This window comes from Chiloscyllium punctatum, chromosome 39 (genome assembly GCF_047496795.1).
Source record: "Chiloscyllium punctatum isolate Juve2018m chromosome 39, sChiPun1.3, whole genome shotgun sequence".
Classification (NCBI taxonomy): domain Eukaryota; kingdom Metazoa; phylum Chordata; class Chondrichthyes; order Orectolobiformes; family Hemiscylliidae; genus Chiloscyllium; species Chiloscyllium punctatum.
The window spans coordinates 46,031,930-46,048,980 of record NC_092777.1 but is presented as its reverse complement, the minus strand read 5'-3'; the positions used below and the strand labels follow the sequence as shown (position 1 = coordinate 46,048,980).

General features: G+C 39.1%; 1 protein-coding gene across 2 annotated transcripts in view; it reads left to right on the top strand.

Moving 5' to 3' along the window:
• The window catches only part of nploc4 (NPL4 homolog, ubiquitin recognition factor), a 64,149-nt gene that overhangs the window by 11,551 nt on the left and 35,547 nt on the right, over window positions 1-17,051 (top strand). Inside the window, exons 3-5 of one of the 2 annotated variants that reach the window (XM_072558599.1) lie at window positions 5,698-5,807; window positions 9,570-9,761; window positions 11,967-12,015. In XM_072558599.1, the coding sequence (XP_072414700.1) occupies window positions 5,698-5,807; window positions 9,570-9,761; window positions 11,967-12,015 (351 nt within the window). The remainder of the gene's footprint in view (window positions 1-5,697; window positions 5,808-9,569; window positions 9,762-11,966; window positions 12,016-17,051) is intronic. The other variant, XM_072558600.1, reaches the window with a different exon arrangement.

The following is a 17,051-nucleotide window of genomic DNA, read 5'->3' as shown; positions in this document are numbered from 1 at the left end:
AATTTGTTCCAGTTGCATTACATAAATTGTGCTCTGAGTATATTATACAGGTGAATTCAGCTACGTTTACATGTTAAGATAAATATTCTGTTCACCATTGGAAAATAATATGTGATCTCTTAGTGCATGTTGCAGTAACTTCATGTTCCCTTGATATTCATTGCATTATCATTGCTGAATTCCCCCACTATTCACATCCTGGTGGTTACCATTGACCAGGAACTGAACAGGACCAGAGATAATAGCAGGTCAGAGGTTGGGAATTTTGTGAAAAATGTTCCTCCTGTCTTCCCAAAGTTTGTCTACAATCCATTTTCCTCATTCAGTGCAGCTCCAACAACACAAGAAGCATGTTACCTTTGACAAAGCAGCTTACTTGATTGGCATCCCCATCCACAACCTTAAGCATTCATTTCCTCCACCAGTGGCATGTGATGGCAGCATTGTAACCATATGTAATGTGCACTTCAGTTCATCATTCTCTTTCAACAGCATCTTTCAAACCCATGACACTTAGTATCTCCAAAGGGCAAGGCCAGCAGATGCATGAAAAAGCACCTCCTGCAAGCCAGCTATGAATCTGTTTAATACCACAGTGTGTTCCCATTCTAAAGATGTTATTCCACTGTTTGAAACAAAAAATGTTTAAATCAAGATTAGTAAAATAATTGATTTCGTGAATAAGATGTCTTTTGGATTCAATCATCTCTCTCATATGAAGGGCAGCACAGTGGCTCAATGGTTAGCACTGCTGCTCAGAGTGCCAGGGACCCAGCTTTGATATCAACCTTGGGCAACTGTCTGTGTGGAGTTTGCATGTTCTCCCTGTGTCTCTGTGGGTTTTCTTCAGGTGCTCTGGTTTCCTCCCATAGTCCAAAGATGTGCAGGTTAGGTGGATTAGCCATGCTAAGTTGTCCCGTAGTGTCTGGCGTTGCTAGCTATGGTAAATGTGGGGTGCCAGCAATAGTGTAGGGATTTGAGTGGGATGCTCTTGGAGGGTTAGTGAGAACTCAGTGGGCTGAATGGTCTCTTTCAGTGCGATAGGGATTCTAAGTCTCTCTGCAGCCAGCCTCTACAAAATCCTATTCTCTGGAGCTCAAGTTATTTATCATGTCAAACTTAGATGTGTTTGGATCAGTGTGGCTGAAAAAGTCAAAAAGCAATGCAAAATAAGACCATGTTTAATTTGCTTTAAAATGTAGGAACTTCTGTTAGAATTCAGAAGTGCAGGTTTTGTGTATTGCTAAAGGTGGAATTTGTTAGCTGAGTTGTAGTAACTTTTATAAGATGTGCGTTTACTGGATATACAAGTAAAGTGTTACACTTAAGGAAGTTGGGAAAGCAAGGAATTTTTAAAAATTCATTTGAGAGGATGTGGGCAGCACTGGCAAGGCAAACATTTATTTCGCACCCAAAACTATCTTGAGAAAGTGATGTTGAGCTGCTGCCTTGAACCGCTGCAGTTTGAGTGATGAGAATATTCACACAGTTCTGTAGTCATTTTGAAATTAATTCCCAAATTCTGACCTGTAAGCCAAGGAATTTGTGTAGCTAGTCCAGTTAAGGGAATGATGACTGCCACACTGCCCCAGGATGTTGATGGTGGGGAATTCAACAATGGTAATACCCATTGTATCTCAAGGCATAATTGGTTTTTGTTTTGGAGCTGGTCATTGCATTGTGTTGGTTGTGACACAGATGTTCCTTAACCACTTATTGGCTGAAGCTTGAATGTTGTCTAAATCTTGCTCCTTGAAGACATTGATTGCGCACCGTTATTTGAGAAGTGTAAAATGGAAATGTGCAATCATTGGTAAACATTCTTTTTGGGATCATTGAATGTTTGAAGCACGGAGGGAGATGGTTTGGCCATCCAGTCCCAACTGGATCTCTGCAAGAGTAATTTGACTAATACCTTTTCCAATAGCCTCCCTATTCCTCCAAGTACTTATCTAATTGCTTTTTTAAGAGCTGTGGCTAAATCTGTTTCTACTAGACTTTCAGGAAGTGCATTGCAGATCGTAACCACTCGCCACACAAAGCAATTTTTCCTCATATCACCTTCAGCAATTTTGCCAATTGTTTTAAATCTGTAGCTTCTGGATGTGAACCCTTCTGTCAATGGAAATAATCTCTTTCTGTCTACTATGTTCAAATGTCTCATGATACAAACATCTTTATCAAATCTCTTTTTCAGACCATCCAAATAGTTGAAGGTCCCTGTCCCCAGAACCATTCTCAAACTTTTCCTGCATATTCTGTAAATCCTTCACATCTTTATGAAAGTACATTGCCCAGAATTGGATGCAGTCTTCCAATTGAAGCTGAACCAGTTCTGACCTTGTCGTGAAGGGTGGATCCTTGACGAAGCAGTTGAAGATGTTTGGACATAGGATACTACCTCCTTGAACTCCTATTGTGATATCCTGGATTGAAGTGACCAAGTTGATTGATGAAGGAAGGGCTGTAGATGTCATATACATGGACTTTAGAAAGGCGTTTGATAAGGTTCTCCATGGTAAACTAATGGAGAAAGTGAAGTCACATGGTGTGCAGGGTGTTGGAGCTAGGTGTATAAAGAACTGGTTGAGCAACAGGAGACAGAGTAGTAGTTGAAGGGAGTTTCTCAAAATGGAGAAAGGTGACCAGTAGTGTTCCACAGGGGTCAGTGTTGGGGCCACTGTTGTTTGTAATATACATAAACGATCTGGAAGAGGGCACTGTTGGTCTCATCAGTAAGTTTGCAGACAACACGAAGATTGGTGGAGTAGAAGAAAGCATAGGGGACTGTCAAAGAATACAGGAAGATATAGATAGACTGGAGAATTGGGCAGAGAAGTGGCAGATGGAGTTCAGTCCAGGCACATGTGAGGTGATGCATTTTGGAATGTCTAATTCTAGAGTCAACTATACTGTAAACAGAAGAGCCTTGGGAAAAGTTGATGAGCAGAGAGATCTGGGAGTTCACGACCACTGTACCCTGAAGGTTGCTGCACAAGTGGATAGAGTGGTCAAGAAGTCCACTTGGTATGCTTGCCTTCGTCGGATGGAGTGTTGGGTATAAGCAGCATGATGGCAAAGTGGTTAGCACTGCAGCCTCACAGCACCAGGGACCTGGGTTCGATTCCTACCCTGGGTGACTGTCTTTGTGGAATTTGCACATTCTCTCCATGTCTGTGTGGGTTTCCTCCGGGTGTTCCGGTTTCCTCGCACAGTCCAAAGATGTGCAGGTCATGGGAATTGGTCATGCTAAATTGTCCATAGTGTTCAGGATAAATATAGGGGAATGGGTCTGGGTGGGTTACTGTTTGGAGGGTCATTGTGGGTTTGTTGTGCTGAAGAGCCTGTTTCCATGCTGTAGGTAATCCAATCTAATAAGTGCTGGCAGGTCATGTTAAAATTGTACAAGACATTGTTTCAGCCGCATTTAGAATACTGTGTACAGTTCTGATCACCACATTACCAAAAGGATGTGGACGCTTTGGAGAGGGTGCAGAGAAGGTTTACGAGGATGTTGTCTGGTATGGAAGGTGTTAGCTATGAAGGGAGGTTGAATAGGTTAGGATTGTTTTCATTAGAAAAATGGAGATTGACGGGGGACCTGATTGAAGTCTACAAAATCATGAAGGGTATAGACAAGGTAGATAGAGATAAGCTTTTTCCCAGGGTGAAGGATTCAATAACGAGAGGTCACGCGTTCAAGGTGAGAGGTGAAAAGTTTTTAAGGGGGATATACAGCAAGTACTTTACACAGAGGGTGGTAGGTACCTGGAACATGTTGCCAGCAGAGGTGGTAGAGGCAGGCACGGTAGATTCATTTAAGGTGTGTCTGGACAGATGCATGAGTAGGTTGGAGAGCAGAGGGATACAGATGTTTAGGAATTGGGTGATAGGCTTAGACAGTGGATTTCGATTGGCTCAGGCTTGGAGGGCCAAAGGGCCTGTTCCTGGGCTGTAAATTTTCTTTTTTGTTCTTGGATTGGTCTCCAACAATCATAACATTAGGTATGCCTCCAACTCCTGAAAACCTCTGGATTCATGTTACAGGGACCTCTTGATGAGACACCCTGTCAAATACTGCCTTGATGCCAAGTCTAGTTACTCACTCCACCTCTGGCTTTTGCTCTCTGCTTCAAATTTCAGAGCAAAGCTGGCATAAAGTCCAAGTGGTCCTATTCAGCCCAAATTAAATATCAGTCAACAGACTATTGGTGAGTAGATGCCAGGTGATAGCACTGTCATTGACATCTTCCATCTCTTTGGTTGGGACAATGATAGGTTGATTTGGATTTGTCTTGTTTTTGTGACCAGGACACTTTGCATATAATGCTAGTGTTGCAACCCTGTGGACTTGGTAGGAGATGCAGCTAGTTCTGCAAAGCAAGTCTTCAGCACTACAGCCAGCATGTTGTTAGGCATCGTAGCCTTTGCTGCATCTCTTGCATTCAGCAATTTTTTGATGCCATATTTAGTGAAACAAATTGACTGAAAATTGGCACTTGTGAAGGCAGGGACCTCTGTTTGTGGCTGAAATGAATTATCTATTCTCGTTTCTTGTTGAAGGTGTTTGTGAATATTCAGCCTTTTTGTGTCTTGCTGGGCTGGACATCCTGGGCCAGGCTGTTATTGTCGATGTTTATGCACCTTTCATTTCCCAATAGTTGTTTAATTATTCAATGTCGTTCACAACTGGATGTTTGAGAACTGCAGAGCCATGATCAGATTTGTTTGTTTAAGATCACTTGATTTTGCCTATAGATTGCTCCTTCTGCCATTTAGCCTGCATGTAGTGCTGTGCTGTAGCTTCACTGTATTGGCACCTTGTACTGAAGGACCTTAGGTGATGCTCCTGGCTTGTTCTTTGACATTCCTCATTGCTATTATTGCAATATGTCAGGTTCAGTGCCTGGATTATTTGCTGGTACTTTAAGATTGTGGTGGGGCATAAATCCGCTTCTAGTGCTTCCTGCATGCCATGATTGTGAGGTGGACAGTCTGTTTTAAATCTGTCCCGTTTACTTCTTTGGTATATACAACATGACTCATGGTGAAGACTGACTTTCCATATTGGCTGTGAGATGGATTTTCCTGACAGTACTTTACTGGAAGATATATCTGCAATAGATTAGGGAGGACAAGCTCAAGTAGGTTTTTCTGTAATGTTGGTATTCTCACAATCTACTGCAGGCCTACTCTAGGTAGTTATGCCCTTCAGGACTTGCCAACTTTGTGGTGTGCTGCCATCTGCTCTTTGTGATGGACATTGAAATTCCCCACTCTTGAGTATATTCTGTGCCCTGCTACCAACTGGGGTCCAGCACACAGGTGGACTGTTGAGAGATGTAGATCGGCAAGAAAATTTCTTGCCAACGTTTGATCAGATAAATGACTCTTTGTGGTTTACCCTCATTGTTGAGGATTCCTACAGCCACATGCCTCCCAACAAAATACTATTGTGATGCTACTTCTGAGTCTGTCACAATTGACAGGAAGAATCGAAGGATGCTGATGGAATATGAGACATTGTTTGACAATTTTATGATTGTATCAGGTTGCTTGCTTTTATTCTGTCTGAGGAAAAAGCTTATTTCTTGTTATCAGAAATTGAGAGCTGCACATTTAGATCAAAGCATGCATAAAATCTTAACTTTTTAACTTTTGCATTCTAATTGTAATTTAATGTGTTTTTCTTTTTAGGTTGCAAAGGAATTTGGCTGTTCTAACAATGGCTTTTCTGTATACCTTAACAGAAATAAAACTGGAGAGATCTCCCCAACGAATAAATCACTCTCTTTGCTTAAAATTAAGTACGTACAGGTATTAATCATTTTTAATAGTAATGAACACTTTTCAGCACGTTAAGATTTTTTTAAAAAATGAATGGACAAGAAACGTTTTGAGGTGGCGTGGGGGGAGTGTTGCTGTTGCTGAATGTGTTAAAATGGACATAGAAGTAACTCCTCTCTGATTACCTCGATCATTTGATGCTTTGGATTTATTGAAGCCTGTAAAATGATGTTGAAGGAATGACTTTTTTCAATAACAGGGTTTCTTAAGCAAGCTTTATACCTAAAGTTGTGAGTAAATTTAATCATATGTAATTTGATAGAAAATTTGCAAGACAATCGAATACAGTCCCCAAAACACATGTAAAAATCTTTCACAACAAACATGGGTTTTTACTTAAATATCATAAACCAGTGGCTCTACCAAGAAAATTTAATTTCTATTCAATTTACTTTGTAACTGGGGGAAAGACCAAAAGGCGTACGCAATTTGTCTGACTGAAGTTGCCTAAAGGACGAGAAATTACATGGGGTGAAGATATCTGTTTTGTTTTGTCTTCTAGTCCCATTCTATCCTAATAGCAAAACCCTTGGTCATTAGAGTGATCAAGAAATAGATCTGTGTAGATTGTGTTACTTGTTCACTCCAATCTTCACCTGTTCTGTCGTTTGTTTGCTAATGTTAAGCTACAGTTTTGTGTTCTGCAAGCAGAAACCATAATAAAAAGTTGGCTTAGAAAGAAAAGCTGTTCCTCCTCATTGCTTACAAGTATTCTGAATTTTTGGAAATGTTTATGATTGTTGTATTTGTGACAAGCCATTTCAGTTATTTGTAGATTACATAAAACACCCCCTTCTTGCAATAGATTGGGCCACAAGTAATTAGAGTATCACATTTATATGACACCAGGTTATAGTCCAACGGGTTTATTTGGAAGCACTAGCTTTCAGAGCGCTGCTCCTTCATCAGGTGGTTGTGAGATGAAGGAGCAGGCTCCGAAAGCTCGTGCTTCCAAATTAACCTGGTGTTGTGAGATTTTTAACTTTGTACACCCCAGTCCAACACTGGCACCTCCAAAACATGACATTTATATGATGCCTTTAACATAATGAAATGATCCAAAGCATTACATGGAGTTGTTATAAAACAAAATAACACCAAGATAAGGAGACATTATGACAGATGACAAAAATCTTTGTCCACAGAAAGATAGCACACGTGTGCAGCAGGTGATCAGGAAGGATAGTGGAATGCTGGTCTTTATTTTAAGGAGGTTGGAATGTGAGTAAGGAAATATTATTGCAACAGTATAAGGTGCTGGTGATACCACATCAGGAGTACTAAGAGCAGCTTTAGACTGTTTATTTAAGGAAACGTTACTTCATTGGAGGCAGTTCAGAGAAGGTTCCCTAGGTTGATTCTCCGTATGGAGGGATTATTTTATGAACAAGTGTTAAACGGGTTGGGACTCTGCTCATTGGAATTTAGAAGAATGCGAGGTTACTTCATTGAAAAGTATAGGATTCTTAAGAGGCTTGATAGGGTAAACACAGAAATGATGTTTCTCCTCACTGGAGAGTCTAGCACCAAAGTGCACTGTCTCAGAATAAAGGGTGCCAATTTAAGACTGAGTTGAGTTCCCTCTGAGGGTTGAGAACATTTGGAACCCCTTGTCATAGAGCTGTGGGTGCAGAGTTCTCGTATATATTTAAGGCCGAGATAGATTCTTGATAGTCAGGGAATATGGGTAAATGGCAGGAAAGTGAATGTGAGAATCAGCCATGATCCTATTAAATGACAGAGCAAGGCCAAGAGGTCTACTCCTGTTCTATTTCTTATGGTCTGAACTATCTTTAGCTCATTCTTCAATGACCTTCTTTTCATCATAAGATCAGGATTGGTATGTTCGCTAATGATTGGTGCTGAGCACTACACATTTGCAACACCCCCAATGCTGAACAATCCATGTCCAAATGCAGCAAGGCCTGAACAGTTTTGAGCTGACAACTGTTAATTAACATTACCTCACAGTTGTATGCTGCAAATGTCTATCTCCAGCAAGAGATAATCCAACCCTTGACATTCAATATCACATTACCATCACTGAGTCCCCCACAATTTTTTTTTGGGGGTTACCATTGACCAGAAACTGAAGTGCAACCAGTTAATTAATCTCATTAGTTTGGGTACAAAGCAGGCCTGGGACTAGGAATTCTGTAGCAAGTAACTCGCCACCTGACTGACCAAAACCTATCCTCCATCTAAGGGGCACAATGTGCTGTAATGTAACCCACTTGCCTGGATGATTGCAGCTCCAATAACATTGAGGAAACTTGACATTATCCAGGACAAAGCAGCTTGCTTGGTTGACACTACATCTACAACATTCGCTCCCTCAACCACCAATTCAATAGCAGCAGTGTGAGGCATTTACAAAGTGCATTCCAGAAATTTCCCAGGCTACATAGACAACAGCTTCCAAACACATGACCATGCAAGGACAAGGACAACAGGTAAATGGGGACATCACCACCACAATCACTTGCATGTTCCCCTCCAAGCCACTTACTATCCTGACTTGGAAAATATATCCGTATCCTTTAGCGCTGCTGAATCAGAATTCACGAACTCCCTGTCTAATGACATTCAGTCTACCAACATGAAGTTGACTGCAGTGGTTCAAGAAGGCATCACTTTTTTTTAAAGGCATTTCATGAATGAATAAAAAGTGCATTAATTGCTGCTGTCAAGAGCTAGTATCGACCTGATGGACTGAATGGCCTCCTCTGATGCTATACCCCTCCAGTGATTCTAATCATATCCTGTGGTAAATGTTTGAACCATTCATTTACTATATTTATTCAAGCCTGAGTCCCATGGACTTGGTGAGTTGAGGTGAGACCAAGTGAAGCTGGGAGGGCAGCAATTGAGAAAAGAAAACCTTTATCATTTGCAGATAATTCCACCAAGCTGTATTCTTTCTGCTCTGTCTTATTTTGATATGTGAATGTTAAAAGTTAATTCATGGCTCAGAAATATTGAGAGGACATTAATATCTTATTTCCCCTTCAAGTTCAAAATCACAATACCAGGTTATAGTCCAACAGGTGTGTTTTGAATGAACTAGCTTTTGGAGCGCTGCTCCTTTATCAGATAGCTGTAGATGAAGTCTGATGTTGGAGCAGTACGCTGAAAGCTAGTGCTTCCAAATAAACCTGTTGGACTACAACCTGGTGTTGGGTGATTTTTAACTTTGTCCACCCCAGTCCAACACCGGAACCTCCACATCATGCTTCCCATTAAACTGAGAGCCTTGGATTTATGTGTTTGAAAACTTGACGTTTAGGTAGTTAAGGAAAAACAACCCAAAAAGAACTCAACACAATAACTTTGAATAAATTGCAACATTTTAAGAGGCATTTGGATGGGTATATGAATAGGAGGGGTTTGGAGGGATATGGGCTAGGTGCTGGCAGGTGGGACTAAGATTGGGTTGGAATATCTGGTCGGCATGGATGGGTTGGACTGAAGGGTCTGTTTCCATGTTGTACATCTCTATGACAACCAAATTGTACTTATCTAATTGAAGTTATTGCTGGATGTTGTACATACAGAAAATGCAGCTGTTTGAAGGAATGCTCAGATTCCCAAGTTTGAGAGGCTGCTTTGGCTGCAGAAGTGCTTTTTGACTGTGATATGCCCTAGGTTTGAATGTTTAATTGCTCTTCAATATTTCGATAGGTGTAAGCTTGGTAATTTATCTTTAATATTTTCTACCTTAGACATGGAGACATGCTGTTCCTCTTTCCATCAAGTGATGCTGGGACTTCCACTCAAGTTATGGAGACTTCAGCTCAAGCACCTGGAGGGTCTCGTGTTTCAACCATGTCTGCAGTGCCTGTTGTGGAGGATGAGATTGACCAGTACCTAATGAAACAGGATGGAAAGATATACAGAAACCGGGACCAGCAACAGTAAGACTTTGTGAACAGTAACATTTACTGATGTTAATTATGTATGTTTTATAAGCATTAAATGATACATTGACTTTATTCAAAACACTAAATTAAGATGAAAGGTGACCCCTTAAAGCACAAGAAAATATCTGTTAATTTCTGTACTCAAAGTTTATTACCTTTGTTAAGAGGTAATGCTCCCTATTATAAGTTATTCTCTGCTTTCACTGACCATCTATATTCAGAAAGATTGACAGCCAATTCTGAGACCATTCCCATGCTACTTAAACTATTTCTTGGAGGATTCCTGGTGTATGGTCTCTGTTCCCATTCACTTCTTTTGGTTTTTGTCTTTGTTTTATTGGCTCAATGTTTCATTACAGAACTCTAAGATTACAAGCCTAGTTGCATTGTGTTATTAGCATGAACTTGTACTGGCATGCTCATGTACCCATGAATCCTAATATAGCCATGAGAATTTGATTTGAATTGCAATCTTGAAGCAATGTGGACATATAACAAAGTGTTGTGTCTAAACCAGGTTTGACACCTGTTTTGTGCCAAACAGACCAGGTGCCTGTCTGTACACATTTAGGTAGGAATTATCATCAGATTGCAAGGTTTAGATTGTGGAAAGAGAATGAATAATTAAAAGTAAACTTCTAATTTTTGAGAGAACTAATTTCCATGTGATGAAAGGGAAATTAATTCAAAGGCTGACAGGCAAAAAACTGTAGTTCAACAATAGATGATCTTGAAGGAAAAAAACTCTTTAAGCTATGGGTTAGATACATTCCAAGAAAAGCAAAACATAGGGGATTCAGAGCCTTGGATGAAAAGGTAGATAGACAATAGGACACAATAAAATGGGATATGTGTCAGTTGAATTTTTCATTTGTGATCCTGGTTAAAAACGAGGCAAAATAAAGAGGAAAACAAGTCTGGCAAAGAGAATGAGAGTAGAATGGCAAGGAATGTAAAAGGGCACCCACAAATCTTCTACCAACACTTTAATAATAAGTGGATAGTAAGAATTGGGGTGAGCCTTATTAGAGAGAAAATGGGTAATTATTGAGCCGTAGAGATGTACAGCAAGGAAACAGACCCTTCAATCCAACTCATCCATGCCAACCAAATATCCTAAATTAATCTTGTCTCATTTACTAACATTTGGCACATATCCCTCTAAATCCTTCCTATTCATATACCCATCCAGATGCTTTTTAAATGTTGTGATTGTACCAGCCTCCTCCACTTCCTCTGGGAGTTTTTTTTTCCATAAAGTAGAGGTACCGATTAAGGCTTGAAAACTGAATGAGTACTTTATGTCAATCCTCACGAAGGAAGAGGATGCTTAAAAAAAGTACTGATTTGAAGTTGAGGTAATGGATTAGGTGAAACTTGATAAAATGTACAGGAAAAGCTGTCGAGGCTTAGACAGAATAGGTTGGCTGGTCCAAATAGCTTGCATTACTAAGGGGGTTGCTAAGGGATGTGGTCATGGAAATCTTCACAAGATGCGGAAGAGGTGACCGTGGATTGGAAAGTGGCAGATGTGACACAATTGTGTAACTGCAGGCCAATCACTTTAACATCAATGGTAGGAAAGATTTAAGAACAATAACTAAAGGGGGGAAATAGGCTTTTGACGTTTGAGTTCAGTTAGGAGAGTCAGTGCAGATTTGTAAAAGGCAATTCTAATTGATTTTCTGATGAAACAACAGAAGGTTGAGGGAAATGCAATATCTATTTTCTAAATTGATTTTAGGAAAGTGTTTATTATGTTGGCTTATAACGTAATCTAAATAATTCTCTCAATTGATGTGAAGTATTACCCAACTTAATTGATCTATGGTAATGATAAATGTGGCTGAGTATTATGTCCTCACAGATAAGATATAAATGAGTACTTGTAGTTATAATGCCCACAAATTGATAAAGATGGTTGGAGTAATAACTATATTTTTTTCATCCTGTTCTGGAAAACTTTGACATAGAGGGTTGGACTGTGACTGCGACAGTGTATAACAGAAGATAATGAATTGACAGCCTATCTTTTGTCTCCATGATTTCAATAGAAATAACATGAAGATACAAAACAGGCTGTTAATTTCCATTGCTCATTTATACACCACCACATAGTAAATACCTCAGCTAAGAACTCTGTTTTGTTTTCAGAATTGTATTCTTGTTGACCTACTTTTGGGTTTGTGTTTTAATCAGGTGTCGGCATGGTGCACTGGGTAAATGTGTTCATTGTGTACCACTTGAGGTAAGTAGGAAGTCACCGTAGTATCGTCTGTTTGACAATTAAGGCGCATTATTTTTTCTAGAATTTAAATTATTGTCCAAGAATTATTGTTGAAGACAATTTGTAAGGCTTTTGGCATTTCCATAGTTGTTAGATGTAAGGACATTTTGACTGTGTATAGTGCTCTAATTTATTACCCTGCAATGTTAATAATGGGCATGAAATCAACTTTCTGATCAGAACATACACCAGCTGAGAGGTATGCACGATGATAATAATTGAGGCAACTATGATATTCATTTTTTACAACAATGAGGAATATTCAGTCAATCAAATTTGTTGGACATCATTTTTAATTAAGTGAAACAATTGAAAAATTTCAAAATCAGCTATTACCTCATGTAGTTCAACACACTATAGTAATTATTAAAATCAGTGATTATAGGTTTGTGTATTTTGATAATATCATGACCAGAATGCTTTTAAAAAATTTTTTTCTGACTAATTCTTGAGTATTTGATTTGCATTTTGGTTCTCAAATGGCAGTTAAAACAATATACGTATTTAATACATTTTTTTAAAATACAGAGCATGTTTTCTATCAGTACCAATGTCGAGTATTTGGAAAAAGACAAATCTGTAGTACAGCACACTAATCAACCTGAAGTGTTGTAGTTGTATTATGGCACAGAACTTGAGTTTAATTGAAAAAAGGCAATTTTGTTAAAGCTTTTCATCTTGCACTCATTGAGACAGTTTGTAAGAATTATCAATGTAAAGGGAGAACAACGCTTTACACTGAGAAGAGAGTGCTTATTGGTTTGCGTGGAGTCTGATTGATAGAGGCATTCCCATTTGGTATGCATTAGTTAAATGATAGTCTTGCAGCACAGAAACAGACCCTCCGGTCCAACTCATCCATGCCAACCAGGGTTCCCAAACTAAATTAATCCCATTTGCCTGTGTTTGGTCCATATGTCTCTAAACCTTTCCTATTCATGTACCTGTCCAAATGTCTTTTAAATGTTTAACTGTACCTTCCTCTACCACTTCCTCTGGCAGTTCATTCCATATATGAACCACCCTCTGTGTGGAAAAAGTTGCATCTCAAGGTCCCTTATAAATTTTTCCCCACTGATCTTCAACCTATTCTCTCTTGTTTTGAACTCCCCTTCGAGGGAAAAGACCTTTGCTATTCACCTTTTCTATGCCTCTCATGATTTTATAAACCTCCATAATGTCACTTCTCAACCTCCTATACTTCAGGGGAAAAAAATCCCAGCCCCTCCATGTAACTCAAACCCTCCAGTCCTGGTGATGTCCTTGTTAATCTTTTCTGCATCCTTTCCAATTTAATAATATCCTTCCTACAGCAGGGCAACCAGAACTGCACACAATACTCCAAAAGTGTGTTGTGTGACTAATGAAAGCAAGAGTGCCAAATGCTGCCTTCACTACCCTGTCTTCCTGTGATGTCTGTTTCAAGGAACTATGTACCTGAACCTCTATGACTCTGTTTGACAACACTCGCTCGGGTTCTACCAAATTATCAACTGCATTCTCCGCGGCAATGCCACAACCAATCAGCTTTCCTTGCTCATACAGAATAAAATGTTGTTTTCCCTTTACATTGATGGTTCATGCAGATTGTCCCAATCAGTATAAGATGAAAAGCTTTTTCAGCAATACTAAGTATGATATTTCAGATCCTGTTTTTTATCAATTCATCAAAATCAAATCATAAACTTATGCATCATTCTTTGTCATTTACAATAAAATGTTCAGTAGTTCCTGTTTGTTTTCACGGGAAAGACAATTACTTTGTAACTATTTATCCTGTCCACGTTGCAAATCACTTGGATTGATTTGTATTGAAACAAATGAGGACAATATAATAAAGAAAATAAAAACAATCTGGGAGGTTTTTAATACATTTATTGTGTGAACTAAAGAGATAATTGAGTCGTTTTGTGGGGTAGAAGGGAAGAATAAAAGGAAAAATGAACTTGTTTGGGGGGAGGGGGGAATAAAAATAATTGGTACATATAAACAATTTCTGTGTGTTTCAGGTTTCCAGCATCTTCAGTTCTTTATTTTACTTATTCCAATATTAATTTGTTCATTTGAGACTTTTAACTGATAAGGCAACAGGAGACAGTTTGGTGTAGTATTTCAGGAAGTTTTACTTGAATTCTACATGATACTTATGAAAGCAGGCCAGCAATATTACAGGCATACTATGACTCTTGCATTCTGGTTCAGCTTAGGGTGTTGTGTTTACACTGTCTCTGGTCTCTTTCCACAATCTTGAGGATCTTGTGCTTTCATTTGGACAGTGGGATAATTTCACTTTCAAACTTGTCACTGTTTTGAAGCCACAACTCTCAGCATGATCAATTATATCATTGCATTCTAATTTGCTAAGGTGCAGCAAGATTTATTGATAATTGGTTTAAGGGATGCGATCAGTTTCCAATTGGCTGTTAAGAGTGATAGATGTTGATTGACTGGTACCTTAAGTTGTCATTATCTGTGAGCCTACCTTCCATATTAGCTTTGCTGTTATTGCTTTATATGGCTTTTCATTAAGATAAAAGGATAGTTTAATATTCTACTTACCTATTTGTTTTAGAAACAGGAGAGGTATACTGTCAGGACCCAGTGGCTGATATTTTTAAGCTCATTGTCTCAATTTTTATTTAATTAGTGAAATTCCCATTAAATCTGGCTCTTATCCTTCACTATTTGATTTTCTTAGAAGGCATTTTATGATTTTGCTTTTCTTTTTGATATTTGACTGCCTGAAAAGAGTTTTTAATTTCCTTTTTCGAGGTAAAGATATATTGTAAAAAGTTGCTTATAATGGCAACTACATAAAATAATACAGAAGATCGCAAGTACTAATTTAAACAAGATTTGGAGGTGTCGATGTTGGACTGGGGTGTACAAAGTTAAAAAGCACGCAACATCAAATTATAGTCCAACAGGTTTATTTGGAAACACTAGCTTTCGGAGCGCTGCTCCTTCATCAGGTGGTTGTGGAGTATAAGATCGTAAGACACAAAATTTATAGCAAAGGTTTACAGTGTGATGTAACTGAAATTATACATTGAAAAATATTTGGATTGTTTGTTAAGTCTCTCATCTTTTAGAATGACCATGTTGATTTCAGTTCTTTCATACGTAAATCGCAAAACTTCTTTAAAAAGTTACATTCTGAAGTGAACTTTAACAATTGATGTCATGTCGGCCCAGATAATGCATTTAAGGTGAGAGTCTCACACAGAACAGCTATCTGTGTCACAATGGTCAGACTGATTGTAATCTAAAAAACGGATTTATGGAATCTTACATGGATTCATGCAGTTTTTGAGCAAAGTAAAATGTAATTCTGCAAGTACAAATTCACCCCACGAACCTGTATGTGTAGGTGTGCATGTCGGAGGTGGGGGAGGGGTGGTGGTGGTGTTGGGGGAGTTATGAGTGTCTGTGAGAGTGTGAAGGGGTATAAATCTGTGAGAGGGTGCGTGTCTATGGTGTGAGCATGAGAGAGCGTCTGCATGAGTGTATGGGTCTGTAGGAGTTTGTGTGTGCGTGTGTGTTTGTCTATGTGTGTGTATAGTGCAGTGAGGTCACCTCTAGTGTGACATGAACCCAAGGTCCCAATTGAGGCCATCTCCACGGGTGTTGAACTTGGCTATCAGCCTCTGCTCAGCCACTTTTCGTTGTTGCCTGTCCTGAAGTCCACCTTAACGGGCAAGGATGCTCTGAGACATGATATATTGGCGAGACCAAGCAGAGGCTATGACAATGGATGAATGGACACTGCACAACAGTCAACAGACAGGAGTGTTCCCTCCCAGTTGGAGAACACTTCAGCGGTTTGGGACATTCAGCCTCTGACCTTTGGGTGACCATCCTCCAAGGTGGACTTCGTGACTGGCAACAACGAAAATTGGCCGAGCAGAGGCTGATAGCCAAATTCGGTAGCCATGGGGATGGCCTCAACCGGGACCTTTGGTTCATGTCGCACTACAGGTGACCTCATTGCCTTATACACACACAGACAGATGTGCGCACACACAGACGTATAAGTTTGTGGGGTGAATCTATACTTGCAGAATTACATTTTACTTTGCTCAAAAACTGCATGAATCCATGTAAGATTCTGTAAATCCATTTTTTAGATTAGAATCAGTTTGACCATTGTGGCACAGGTAGTCTCGCACAGAACAGCTCTCACCTTAAATGCATTATCTGGGCCGACATGACACCAATTGTTAAAGTTCACTTGAGAATGTAACTTGTAAAAAAGGTTTGCAATTTACGTACAAAAAAACTGAAACCAACATGGTCATTCTAAAAGATGAGAGACTTAACAAACAATCCAGATATTTTTCAATATATAATTTCAGTTATATCACATTGTAAACTTTTGCTATAAATTGTGTCTTACAATCTTATACTCCACAACCACCTGATGCTCCGAAAGCTAGTGTTTCCAAAAAAAACTGTTGGACTATAACCTGGTGTTGTGTGCTTTTTAATTTAAACAAATTATTATGCAGAGTATGTAAAGAGTGAAATATTGAATTATTCTTTATTCAGTCAATACATAGTCTTGAGTGTTGAAAATCTAAAGCTTTTTGTAATTACAAACTTAAGCATACATTGCTCCAAAGTTAACTGTAAGGCAAAGGTTACCTTTCGTAAAAGGATTTATCATGTATAATTTCCTCCCTTCTCAAACAATTTAAAATAAACTCAGTACGGAGCTGTGACAATGTTTTTTTTATGTCAGGAGCTCCCTTCTGCCATTTTGATTGCTGATAAAGGGATGATGAGCTGAGAGGATGTGTTCTTTTCCAGCTTTGAAGTTTGCATAATTCACCATCATAAAATAAGAATGAACTAAATAAAGGCACTTTGACCTATTTCTTTGCCCCCAAAACATTCATGTATCGTCGTCCGTCTGTTCACAGTTCTTTGGGGCATTTTTTGGCAAGCGAGGCTGAGCAGAGTCACATGATGTTAAATTGCTTAAAATTTACATCATT